The sequence below is a fragment of the Anomalospiza imberbis genome, chromosome 24 (assembly GCF_031753505.1).
Source record: "Anomalospiza imberbis isolate Cuckoo-Finch-1a 21T00152 chromosome 24, ASM3175350v1, whole genome shotgun sequence".
Taxonomy (NCBI): Eukaryota; Metazoa; Chordata; class Aves; order Passeriformes; family Viduidae; genus Anomalospiza; species Anomalospiza imberbis.
This window is the reverse complement of record NC_089704.1, coordinates 3,306,436-3,319,542: the sequence shown is the minus strand read 5'-3', so window position 1 is coordinate 3,319,542 and position 13,107 is coordinate 3,306,436. Positions and strand designations below refer to the sequence as shown.

Genomic DNA, 13,107 nt, shown 5'->3' with positions numbered 1-13,107 from the left:
GAGAGCCAGGTCCAGGACAGAGTCGTGTTAGAGCAGCACTGTTGTCCGTGCTTTTATGCAGTGTATCCATTCGCTTTGTTGATTATCGTTTTTGTTTCTTCTTTTCCTTTCTCTTCTGTTTCTTTCCCCCTTTCTTCTCCAGCCTCGTTTCGTTTGTGTTTCAGTTTGGTTTCTTTCCCTCCTTTTTCCTTTGGAGTTGTTGACGTGCTGATGTGTTGCGGAGCTCGGCTCCTTGCGGGTGTTGATAACTGCTTTGTTTTTGATTAATCTCAGCTATCTGGGCAGTGTTGTCGAGACAAGCTTCTCCTCAGCTCAATAGGTAAGGGTGATCCATGTCCGAAAGGATGGTGTGGGTGCTGTGGAGGGTGGCCGGGAGTGGGGCATGACAGGGGACACGGAAGGGGCTTTTCCAATACCATCTCTTCCTTTAAAGGGGAATATGGAATGCGAAAACACTAGGAAACACCTCTGGACGCACAGTCTCTGTGGCTTTTGGGTTTCCCCTCCCAGCAGCACACGCTGCTCCCCTGCCTTTGGGGCTGGGGTTTGGGATGAGCCGAGCTGCCGTCTCCCTGGACCACCCTTCCTTTCTTGGGGAGTGGTGACACACTTTTGGCCCTGGCAGGGTGCACAAGGGTTGTGTGGTGTTAGGGAGGTGTGTGTTGAGGTGGGCTTGTCCCAGATGATCCAAACCAGGAGGAGCCCACAGCCACCCCCTGGAGCCAGGAGAAACAGCCACCTCTGGAGCCACCAGCTTTACACAGCATGCTCAGAGTAGGCTTCAAAAATCAGTCTCCAGCTGCAGTCCAGGACACAGAGAATTTTGTTTCCAGCAGTATCTGGATCTGTTTTCTTTTCCCAAGTCTCTTCAATCACAGAAAATGGAAGAAATCTTTCTCTCAAGAGGGATTGTATGCTTGGCAGCAGCAGAACTATGATTTCAGGCTGCCAGAAAGGTGTTTTTTCCTTCCTATCACAGGTGTAGTCATGGGAAAATCCTTGAAATTCTCCTTGGAGAAATCTTTTGATTTCTTCTGACCCAGCTGTAATTAAACTGTACTAAGCAGATCTTTAAAGACTCTTCCAAGAAAATTCCTCCTGGGCTGCCTTCATGGGGCTGGTTTCCTAGATAGCCATGGGCATTTCTGGAACTGGGATGGAGTAATCTGGAGATGGTTTTCAGACCTTAGAAGCAGAAGAATATCACTAAACTGCCCAGTCCAGATGGAATAATAGTAATTTGTGACCCAGAGAATTGGCAACACTTGTTTGGCCATCAGCCAGGCTGGTTGTGAAAGCAGAGATGGGATTGTAGATGTGCCTGTTTCTAAGGGTATGGCCATGCCCAAACTTCCTTAGGACATGTCTTACTATAGGTTGAGCTTTGCTGCCTTGGTTGGGAAGAGTCAAGGTCCTGGCTGATTCTCTCCAACAGCCTGAGGAGCCTTGTTGGGCTGAGAAAGAGCCTCGTGAGAGAAAGGTGGGATGCCTAGAGAAATCAGGGAGAGGTTTCCAGGAGAGGGGCATTCCTCCAGCTGACCTGGAGGGTTGTCCTGGGGTGGGGAAAGCAGGATTGTCAAGGAGGAGGTGCTGGATGTGTGTGCTCCATGGAGGAGCCATCCTCTTGGCGTGACAAAACCCATCCTGTTTGAGCCTTCAAATCTATTGAGCACTTGTCTGCCTTCTCCTTCTGTTTTTCCTTGCTGATCCCAGAGCAGGGCATCCTGTGAGGAGCAAAGCTGGCACCAAGCCTTGCTGAGATCTGGGCTGCGCCAGGTTTTTTGGGAAATGGGGAAGCCCTCAGAGAGGATGTGGCTGTTTGTTCTTGCTCTGTGGCACTTCCCTGCTCTGGCAGCATTAGGGACACGAGCAGTCATGGGTTTAACACAGCAGAGGTGAGTCCAGGCTCGTGTCTGAGTTTGGTGTGGCTTTTGTTTAGATCCTAACTGGCTCCAGTGCTGGCTGCTGTGGGCTGATGGATTTTGAGGAGCAGGGTGACACTGCCCAGCAAGGTGGGAGCAGCCGTGTGTCCTACTCCAGGATGCTGCTGGGAGCTGCAGTCACAGGGGCAACTCCAGAGTCATTATCCCCAAAAAGGGGAAACCAGAAGAATAAATCTCACTTCAATAAGCAAGGAATCCTGTAGAGAGCCCAGCCGAGTAATTTCTTGATGATTTGGGGTCATAAAATTGTCAGTGCATGCGGAGCACGGGGATTTTTCACCAGACCAGCCAGATTTCTCTATTGCAGCATTAGAAGCTGAGAGGAGAAGGAGAGGCAGCATGTGAGCTCCCTGCTGCAGCATGGTGGCTTTTGCTAGGTGAAGCTCACGTAGTTTTTATGGATGGGCAGGGATAAATGGTGCAATTACTGAGCCAGCACAAGGAGTTCTCCCATCTTCTTTTCTTAGGATGCAGCGTGCATCTTGGAACAGGGAAAAGGGGGCTGTCGTCTCCCTGCAGAGGGAAACCCAAAAACCACAGACAAGGCACCAAACTCCCCTGCCCCTTGGCATGGCAGCCTGCCCTGGGTGGCCTCCCCAGGCCCTCCTTGCCAGGGCAGCACTGCCAGTGCTGGGAGCTGGGGGGCTTGGCAGTGGCGTAGCGTTGAGTGACGAAGGGATGTCGGCGCCAGGCTTGCGGGAGGAGCAGCAGCCCTCGCTCCCTGCTTGAAAGAAAACAGGTTCCCCTTTAAAGACTGTCCATGTGCTGATCCTCTGCATGTGTTCCATGCCTCCTTCCGCTTGGAGAAGTTGTGAGTCCGCTTGTCTGAGTGCGTTTTTCTTTTCTTTCTTTATTATTATTATTATTATTATTATTATTATTATTATTATTAGTTTATTTTTCTTTTCAGTCTCTTTAATTTCCTTATATATTTTCTCACTCCTGTTTTTCATTTATCTTCCTCTCTCCCCTCCCCTTCCCCATGACTGTATCCCCCTCTTCCTGTCCAGCCCAGCCCCATTTCCCTCGCCTTCTCTCCTCTCCGTCAGCATGGTGGTGAAGTCCGTTGTGTAGATGAGTTGTGGTGTCTGCAGACCTGTAGAAGGGCACCCCTTCTCTGGTGTGCTCCCCACTGTGACCAGCCCCTTCCTCCCTCCCTCCCTCCTGGTGGTGCCTTGGCAGCAGCAGCAGCCCTGGCCTGGGGCTGTCACCGCGGTTTCTCTGGCACCTCTTGTGCTGAAGGATCCCAAGCGTTCCGGGATGGAGGCAGCAGCCAGCACTGCCTCGGAGCAGAGTGGGAATTCTGACTTGCAGGAGCCTCTTGTAGGAGAACTGAGCTCTTCATGTGAGGAGGATGTTTGAAGGACACAGTGGGCTCCTTTCAAGTGGATACTCTACTTTATCCAAGTAGATGCTCTAACATGCCCGAACTATTCCTGGATGTCAATGTCTTGGCTCAAGGAGAGGAGGAAACAGGGATGGCGTGTTCAGATCTCCATGAGGTTGAATATATATGAATATACGTATAGGATCCTTGAATGTCCTGGACCCTTCCTTTATATGGGTTCCCATTCTGAGTGGAAAGAGGCCAGTGATAATTTCAGGGGTCTTCTCCCTTATATCTTTGCTTTGTACATGGAAGGACATCTGAAGAAGAACAGCTGTGATGTGTGTTGGGCTGGATACTTCTTCTCCTCTACTTCCTTTTCCTGTCCTGGGACTCTTGAAGGTCCTTCAGTACCTTTGTGGCCTCTCCAGTACCTCCCAGTCCATGCAGTCCAGACACTTGCTCATGCAGAAGGGTTTTCCTTTGAAGACTCAAGGAAAACTGCTGCTCCAGGTGTTGGTGGTACCTTGCAGAAGGTTGGTGCCAGGAGTTCACGTGGGCTTCTCAAAGCTCCTTTGCTTGGCTCTACACTGAAGTTTCCAGAAGACGTTCGCCCACCTCCCTGAACATCTCATCTGTTGGTATTCAAGAGCTCCTTCATGTGTGGGCAGCTGCCCAAAATGTGAACTCTGGGGGCAGGAAGACTCTTTTGGCTGAGCTTAAAATGAAAATTAATTTGGAAGAATCGGCGCCCTTTGAAGAGATAAAGGGTGGGTAGAGCAGATAAAATTTGGCTGCTGAGTAGCATTGTTTTGTCCTCTGTATCTCTTCCTTGCCAGAGGTCAGACAGTATTTATGGTGACACATGGGTTCAGTGCACTCACTGTTTATGTTTGTGTGTATAAATACGAGTTCAATTATGGAGAACTAGTGGAAATGAGCTTCAGGCAATTTCCTCGTAATCCCTCATGTAAATCTGTTTAATTTTGTCAGCATGCCACAACAGCTTCTTCTTGGAAAGAAAAAAGAGTGGAAACAGAAAGAGACTTTTACAGGCTGAGCTTTAATAACAGTGGCAAAAGCTGTCTGGGTGGTGGGAAGAGGTGGTGGAAGGCAGGTGCTGGTGGGCAGGATGGTGGCAGGATCGCCGAGCTCGGTGCTGTCCAGGGCTTGGCACATGTCAACTCTGTGGGTGATGGAACTGGAGCAGCTGAAGTCACCATTAGCCAAGCACCTGCAGGAATGTAACTCATGTGCACCCCACAGAATGTTGGCTGTAAGTGGGAAAAGCCTGTCACTGGCAATTCAAGCAGGAATTGCTGCAGGGAATGCCGTGCTGTGACCTGTGGGTCACTGTGGTCCTACCTTCAGCCAGCATGTGCATGGCTCAGTTGGTTCAGCTCAGAGGGAAGAGCTGGTGCTGGCAGCATCTCTCACAAGAGGCTGATTGCACTTGGGAAGGCGTTTGAGCTCTGCAAATGTAAACGTTGTCTTCTGGATGAGGAAAAGCTTGGATCCAGCCAGCGGGACTCCCAGAATGTCTAATGAGCTGCTTCATCTTCAGCTGATGTGATGCTCTGCTGGGAGCTGGAACAGAGGCTCTCCAGGAACTCCCTGCACCCTAACGTCTCTGTTGCGTTGGAAAACATGAAAAGGAGCTTTTCTGTGCCCGGTGTTTGGATTTCTGTTGCGTCTGCTGCGCCTCAGCTGCTTCTTCACCTCACGCTGCACTTCCCTGGGTGCTCTCCAGTGCTGCCAGCAGAACTGAGAAGCTTTGCAATCACACTCATCTTCAAAAAAACCCAAAAATCCTCCTGCTCCCCAAGGGGAAAAAATCTCCTGGGAGCTCCTTGCCTGTGCGCTCCAGCTGAAATTTCAACGCACTGGAGACCCTTGGGATGTCGGATGGGAAGCGCTGTTGTCACACTGCTCTGCAGTGGTGGCACACATGGGACCTTTGGGGGAAAGCCTGCAGGGTGTCTTCAGTGCCAGCCAGGCTCTGCCTGAACCCCAGGGGAGATGAGGAGCTCCAGACTCTCTGTGGGTGGGTGTACTCTGGTACCACACCCTGCGAGTGTGGTGTCTGTGCTCCAGCCCACGTCCTCGCCCCTTCCCTGCTGCTCCTGCCAGCAGCCACGGTGGTTTTGCAATGCTGCATGGGGCACACCTTGCTGAAAGACGGGGGGACATCATCCTCAATGGTTCTGTGCCCAAGCAGGAGTCTGAAGGCACTGATGTTGCCTCTTGCAGCCAGCTGAGGTGGCTGTTCCTGCCCTCCTGCTGTCCGTGGCTTGTGGGGTATGCTGATCCCTGCCCTGGTCACAGATGGATGCAGGAGCTGCCATCAGCACTGTCCTCTGTGTGGCTCCTGTGACAAGGTTTGGTTGCTGACCTCTGGTGATCGAGTTGTGAGAGCAGAAGAGAGTCATCTCCTCCTCTGAAAGTTTAAATCTCCTTTCCTCATTGGAGCCTGGCTTAAAGTGTTTGCTTTATCGCACTGAGAGGTGCTTTGTGGACGCTTCCTGTCTTCTCTGGACACCTTGTCTGCAAGTGGCTTGGGTTTATAACAGATGGCCTCAGACTTTTTCTGTGGCAATAGGAGTTGGTGACTCTTGGAGGGTTGTGGAAGTAAAATGGAGAGGGGGAAGGAGACGGGAAAGCAGCAAGCAGGGGGGATGCTGTGATGTGCTATAGATAAGAGCTGGACTGCCTGCTCTCCTAAGGAAAAGGTTTTCCTCTAATGCTCTGCTCTCTACAGCAGTCATGCTTTCCAGGCCTTGGATGGGAAAAACAGGTACAGTGAAGCAAATAAAACAAAAAATCTGTTTGCAAAGGGGAGGATACTGCACCTTGAGCTGGTTCCTGTAGAAGAGTTCCTCAGGGGGTACCGCTGATAAACTATCCCTTGCGGCTGCTGGCTCTCCCGCAGGAAGCACCCCTTTGCAAATGTCCTCCTTGTCCTTGCAGTGAAACCTTGTCAGTGTTTCCATTTCCAGCTCCCAGCCTTTCGCTGTTCCAGGAGCAGATGCTCCTGTGCTGTTGCGTTTCTGTTGTCGCTTCTCACAGGGACCTGGGAACGAGGTACCTCTCCCAGCTCTGTCGGTGTGTGCCCTTGGTGTCCCTGTCTGTCGTGTGGCCCCTGGTTTTTCTGGCAGTGGAAGCAGGGCCAGCAGGATCCTGCCTCCCTGCTGTTTGTGGCGCAGGTGTTGTCCGCCCCGGGTGGCTCGTGGTGCCCGTCTCGATGCTGCCGTGCCGCTTCTGCCTATCTCTTTCTCTTCTCTCTCCATCCCAAGGGGTTTCCTACCACTTCCCAGAAATGCCTTATCGGACATAGGATCTGCCCCATCCTGTTTTGTTTAGCAGTGTTGGCATGGCAGGCAGGTGAGCTGGGGGTGCCTGTGCTGGACGTGGCACCGGCCGGGTCGCGGTGCCGCTCGAAAACCTGGAGGAGACGTAGGGGCACAGCGGGGACGCCTCACTTCCTCCATCCCGCGCTCTGGCACACCTGGCTGGCCCTGCTCCCTCAGCCCCAGGTTTCTCACCTCTTCCTTTTCCACGGCAGAGCCAGCTGGGATCGGCCGATCCCCCACCGGGGACGTCCAGCGGCCCGAGCGTGGCCGGGAGCCGCTGATGGCGCGTGTCTGCTTTTCCTTCCTAGAAAACGTCCATCTCCGCCCGGGGACGCTGCTGCACCTGAGAGGCTCGAAGCTCTGAAATACCAGCGGATAAAGAAGCCCAAAAAGTCATCCAAGGGCTCCTCGAAATCCAGAAAACAACTCAGTGAGTGCGAGGACCCCACGGTCCCCAACAGCATTCCCTGTGTCCTGCTGTGAGCAGAGCTTGGGCAGATCCCTGCCGGCTCCAGCGCTGGGGTTCTCCAAGCCCGTTCCTGGATGCTGCCCTTGTTCCCTGCCTCCCAAAGGGATGTCTCCCCAGGCTGCTTGCCTGCAGGTTATCCCTCCTTTGCTCCTCCAAACCGAGTCCTTTCCATGCATCTCCCATATTTAGTCATTTGTTTGGATTTTGAGTGTTAATTTCATTTCCCCTGATGCCCAGCGTTTTCTTACCAGGCTGTGGGTTCAGGGCCAGGCTTGCTGTCACCTCCCTTTTTCAGCAAGCAAAGCGCTCTGCTCTGCCTGCTGCTGGCCCCAGTCCCATCTGCCTTCTCTCCCCCCTTCCCAGATGGCTCTGCCTCCCAGGTTCAGCACCCTCCCAGCTCTCAGGTACTGTCACCTGACGAAGCTGTCTGCCTCCGCAAGAAGAAGAGACACCCTCGTCAGGACCCCTTCGCCCGGCTCTCAGCGCTGAAGGACGACCTCTGCCACCGGCAGCTCCCTGAAGACCAGACAGCCATTCTCAACAGCGTGGACCACGATGACACCAGTGGGCATGCCACCCTGCTCTAGCCTAGCGCCGGTCCCAGGAGGTTGAACAGGAGCGGTGGAGGGAGCTGGTGTCACACCACGGGGGGATGGAGGTGATGGGAAAGAGGGGGGGACATCCCTAAGCTGTCACCTCTCTGAGGGGTTCGGTGGCTCACGGCGGGGACAAGCTGGGGGGACCCGGGGGATGCTTTGGGGAGAATGCTTTGGGCTGGGTGTTCCTCAAATCCACTTCTCCCCTACCCCAAAAAGTTTGGGTGGGGTGGGAAGGGGGGTGTTGCACCTCGGTTTTGGAAAAGAACTCTAGGCTTCAAAGGCATGGATGGAGCTTTTAACATCTGCGTCAGCAGCATGCATTTAGCGGGAAAGTGTGGGATTGAGCAGCTGGCCCTCAATTGCCAGAAGAAGTTAAATGACACAGGGTGTAATTAAGTGACAAGAACCTAACAACCCAGGCGGGAACTGGTAATCCCATGAATCTGATTATGATAAAAACACAACCAAATAATCCCAGGAAAGCTGTAATCGTGAAAATCTCCCTGCCTCCCCCTTCCCAGCCTCCTTTGACGTGAAGGTAACAGCAGCAAAACCATCTGTGACATCTTTCCATACCTATCTCTGAAAGGGAAAAGTCAGAAAGACCCTGAACCTTCGAATCAATGTGAGAAGTCACCATTTGTCTGTGTGCAAATGCACTTGAGCCTCGGTAACGTGTTCTTGATGCCGTGCGAGCGCGCAGTTACGGGGCTGATGTGATCTGAGGGTGTTTCCCCCTCCAGGTGTGGTGTGTGCCAGCTTTGATGAGGGTGGGTTTGATTAATTCACAGCCCGACGCTCTGTGTATCTCAGGCAAATGTTCTTCAGCGCCGCGTGGTGATGTGATTTCTTACTGTGTGATGTTTCATCTCTACCAATAACTGCAAAGCGGGGAGATGCAGACGTGCGAGCGAACGGGGTTTGGCTGCGTGGTCCCCAAAGCCTCCGTCGGCAGGTGCTGAGCCCCAGGGAGAGCATCTGGAAGTGCCCAGCTCTGCAGATGGACGGGGATGGCTCCGTGCAAAGCTAAGCCCAGTGTTTCGTGCCAGCTTAAAATATGTTGCTGCTGGTTTCACCGTTTTTCCCCTTTTCCTTCCTGCTCCAGCCCGGATGTGTCGGCTGTGACACCTGCCAGGGTTGTGTCCCTCCCTTTGCCCCCTGTTCCCCTCAGTAATGCTGTTCTAACTCTCCACCAGAATGTATTTCCTCTTCAGAATAGGATAGGTTAGGTGGCTGGTGGTTTTCTGGATTGCATAGGCCTTTTTTTTGGTTTGTTTTTAGCAGGCAAGGTGTGACCTGAGAACAGCTGGGCTCACTTTCCTGCTCTGCCTCCACTCTCTGACTGCGTGGCCTTGGGCAAGTCACTTGACCTCTCTGTGCCTCAGTTCTCCCATCTGTAAAATGGGGATAAGTCATATTTGAGCACTTTGGACAAGCACTTGGTGACATACAGACTGCAAGTGCTATGTAAATGCTTAGTGCTAATACCAAGCAATCCCTACCTTTAAAATATTTAGAGTTGGTTCTTTTTCTTTTTTTTTTTTTTTTTTTTTTTTGTTTGAAGTGGTAAAAATCAACCACTGCATCCAGGTTTGCACAGTTCTTCCTCTGCGGTAAAGTGCTAAACCCTCCAGCCTGCCTGGGAATAAAACACTGAGTGTTTCATGTAGATATCCTTGCTTTGTGTGGATTCAGGCTGTAGAAGAAGTGTCAGGAGAGCTGGAGAGCCTGCAGGCATGTTTTTAGCCCCAGGCTCTCTATTTGCATATGAAACTTTTGTTTATTCCCAGGTAGAATTGCCAAGAGATTCTCTGCAATCTCGCCTTTAATTCTGCTTTGCCTTGGTTTTTGCTCTTGCTGCTGGTTGAACCTACAAGGGCTGAGATGTTTGGAGGAAGACGTGAGCTCTTGGTTGTGATCCGGCTCTCTGACCACGCCACACTTTTAGGTCGGAGCCCGTTGATTGCTCTGCCTCCATATACCTGGTTTTAGAGGTTGTGCTTCCTTTCCCAGCAGGATGCTCGGGAACCTGTGGCCACCAAAAGCAGAGCACCGTGTCTTTTCCAATCTCCAGGCCCTAAGTAACGTTTGAACCACTGGACAATGAATCCTCTAAATCGATAACCAGATATTTCTGAGCTTTAACAACTTTCTCAAACCATCACCAGGTTTGTCTTGGGAAGGAGGGAGGGTCTGGCAGAAATGCCCCTCTCTTTCCAGCCTGCACCAGGGCTTTTTATTGACGTGACGAGTGACCTGACATAAGAACCTCAACTCTCAGAGTGAGAACTCAACCTTGCTAACAGTATGACTGCGAATTTCTTTTCTTTGGGTGTGTTTTTAGGGTTTTTCCCTAGAACCTGCTCGGATCTGAATTGATTTAATGCCATTCTCCCGCTTGGCAGCGGGGAAAACTCTGCCTGGCTTGGCCAACTTCAGCTCGCCAGTCACTCCAGCCGGGCTGCTCCTGATGGACAGGTGACCCTCGGGGCCGGGGGAGGCGTGGAGGCTCTGTGCTGCCCGTGCCATGGCCAACTTGCTCTTCCTTTTGCTCTCATCGCCTCAGCCTCTCAAACAGAGGGTTGCTTTTCCATTTGAGTGCTTTCCAAACGATTTACGACACCAGTTTGGATGGGCCAGGCGCTGTCTTCAAGCTCTTGAGGTTGCTACCTCAGGACTATGCCCCATCCCATCTTAAGGAGCTCTAGAGGACTTGGAGTGCAGGGCAGGTTGACGGAGCATGCCGGCTTGCTGGGTCAGTCTTTTGAGAGTTGTTTTCCTTTTGCAGGTGTTTTGAGCCACTGGGCTTTTCATGGTCTTCGACCTTTAGAGGCTGGAGCTGCAGCCCTCTCTCTTTCAGCCGTGTACCTGCCACGCTGCTGGAGTGGGAAATCCCGCCCGGGCGCCTCGTGGAAGCAGCTCCTCCCTAAAACCATCCTTAAGTCCTTTCCCTGCTAGACCAAGTTACCTTCTGATAGACTCGGGCCGTGCTTTGGCTGACTGGCTCTCCTCTTGCTTTGGCAACCTCCTCGCTTCTCCCAGCCCTCTGGTTTCCATGCCCTTCAGGGTTGCTCCTCTCTCCTTCCGTGGACCTGGAAACATCGAAGCCGTGTCAGACGATGCCAAACACTTCCCCCATTTCACCCCAGTTTGAACTCCGTGTCGCTTTGGTGGTTTGCAAACACAGCTGCTGTTGCTGGTGCTGCTGCTTCTTCATTTTTTTTTTTTTTTTTTCCTTTCATGCTGCAAAATATATCTTGATTTTTATCTTCCTGGACCAAACTCTCTTATTTTCTAAGCTGGTCTGAGGTAGATGGCTCTTTCTGTATCAGTAACCATATGATTCCTCCTTGCACGTTGTGAACGTGATGTTCCATTAGATCCCTTGGCAAATCCTGGCCCACGGTGGAAAAATGCCTCTGAATCACAAGGTTATTTGTCCCTGGGCTCTGCTGAGGTGTCAATGCAGGGGTGCCAGCCCAGTTTTGGGGGGTGCTTGCTGATGCCTCTCCCTGCGAGGCAGCCACGGTGGGGATGCTCCAGCACCGGTTTCATGCCGCCTTGTGGGTTGCAGGATTGGGGCACCCTGAGCTGGGGGAGGTGACATGGAGAGGTGGGTACAGGATGCCACTGAGATCCTGTGGAAAAGGGGTGCTCTGGGGTGCTGTCCCTTGCAGTCCGACAATGAGTCCTGGAGCAGGCAGGGAAAAAGAGCAGGGAAAGTGCTTTGCCTGCTCTTCCAGCAGGACTTGCTGAGCTCTCATCCACGTGTTTCTAAGGTGACTTCGCCGTGCAGCCCCTGCAGCGTTTTGGTTCTGCGGTGTTGATGTGAAGGAAAATGCAAGTTAGTGTAAGGGGAGGAGAGGGAGCGTTCAGGGCTTGTTTGTGGGGTCTCGTTTCTGTGCCTGCCACTAACAGCACCCACTGGCACAGGGAGTGATGAGTTTGTGGGATTAGGGAGCTGCAAGGTCCCAGGGTCCCTTCCCAGTCTGAACCTCGGTGTGGTTTGCAGTCTGCCCCCTGAGCTGTGAGATCTCCATGAGCCCCCAGGGTGTCTGTGTGAGCAGGGGATGATTTTCCTGGGAGGATTCTCATTCCTGCTGCCCTGTGGTGGTCACCTGTGACTTGGAGGCTGCTTTGGGCCACTGGGGGACCCCAGGCTGTTCATCTGGTGCTTGTCACCTTGTCCGCTGGCTCAGTGCCACCCGCTTTGGAGGAAGGCTGGAGGTGATGCTGTTTGGACATATAAATGTAAAGGGAATATAAAGGGAGTAACAACTTGCTGTACCTGCTTCTGGGAGTGTTGAGGACACTGGATTTGGGCTGAGCAGCCCAGGCACGGTCCTGGCAGGGTTTAGTCATGTCTGGTGGCATCCAAACGTGACACACGTTCCAGACTCATTGCTGCTCCCACCTTGCCTTCTGCATTAGGACAAAATCCACCTGGCATTTTGGTTTCTCTTCCTGCTTCAGGCAGTGATGTAGATTTGGGAGTTCTTTGAGTTTTGGGTTGGTTTCAGCTGTAGCTCTCATCTGGAGGTATTTTTCCATGAGGCTGGACCTTCAGGGATTTCCACACGCCCCAAATGGGCTCGCTGGAGCCCCAGACTGAAGTCAGGGCTTTTTTGGAAGGAAATCTTATCAAGGAACCGGAGTAAAACCTACTGTACATATGAGATATAAATAGATAGAGAAGCATAGGACAAAGGTAGATAGGTTTGCAGAATTCAGTAGATTTGCATGTCGGGGTATGTGTGTGCCATGGGGAGAGGTTAGAGCCGTGCTGGAGTGGGGGATCAGGACGGGCAAAGCGGGGAAGGGGCTGGGAGCAGCTGCAGCCTGAGGGGAATTTGGGGATGGCGTGAGCTGCGCTGTGGCCCTGCTGCACACGACAGATCGCTCTGTTTCATTATTTCATCCCCAGTTTTTAGCTTTGCTTTGTTCATTGTCTGTGACTCACCCCTGGGCCATGACATGGAGGAGCAGGAGGGACAGGTCCTGTGCTCTGCGTGTCCGAGGCACGTAGGGCGTGACATGGGACACGACATGGGAGGGGGATGTCACGTTGACTCATCTCTGGTGCCATCGCTTAAAGAAAAAGCTGCACCAGGCAGAAACCCTTCCCTCAAGTCCCTCTAGATGCTGCTCTCTGGTTACTCATGTGAAAGCATTTTGCTTTGCGTCTGTTCTTCCCAGAGAAGTGTGAGTCAGAAGGGATGAGAGAGGGATACAGCTAAATTTGTCCCCTGAGCTGAGGAATGTAGCACTGGCTGTGCCAGCCAGCCCCAGCAGTGCCTCCTCGGAGGGACAAGATGTTCTTGACAGTGTCTTTTTATTTTAAACCTCATTAGCAGGTCTTTGAGGATCTGAGGCAGAGAGGGATTTAGTCACCAGTGATGCGAGAGCTGGTGCTGACCCC

General features: G+C 52.3%; 1 protein-coding gene across 17 annotated transcripts in view; it reads left to right on the top strand.

Annotated features, from left to right (window-relative positions):
* Positions 1–10,960, top strand: part of IGSF9B (immunoglobulin superfamily member 9B) — a 43,254-nt gene extending 32,294 nt beyond the window's left edge. For 5 of the 17 annotated variants that reach the window (XM_068172196.1, XM_068172195.1, XM_068172193.1 and 2 more), the window contains 2 exons: positions 6,929–7,050; positions 7,453–10,960. In XM_068172196.1, the coding sequence (XP_068028297.1) occupies positions 6,929–7,050; positions 7,453–7,676 (346 nt within the window). In that variant the 3' untranslated portion in view covers positions 7,677–10,960. Of the gene's footprint in view, positions 1–273; positions 320–6,928; positions 7,051–7,452 lie in introns of those variants that run through there. The other 12 variants (XR_010993590.1, XR_010993582.1, XR_010993589.1 and 9 more) reach the window with 12 other exon arrangements.
* The last annotated feature ends 2,147 nt before the right edge of the window (positions 10,961–13,107 follow it).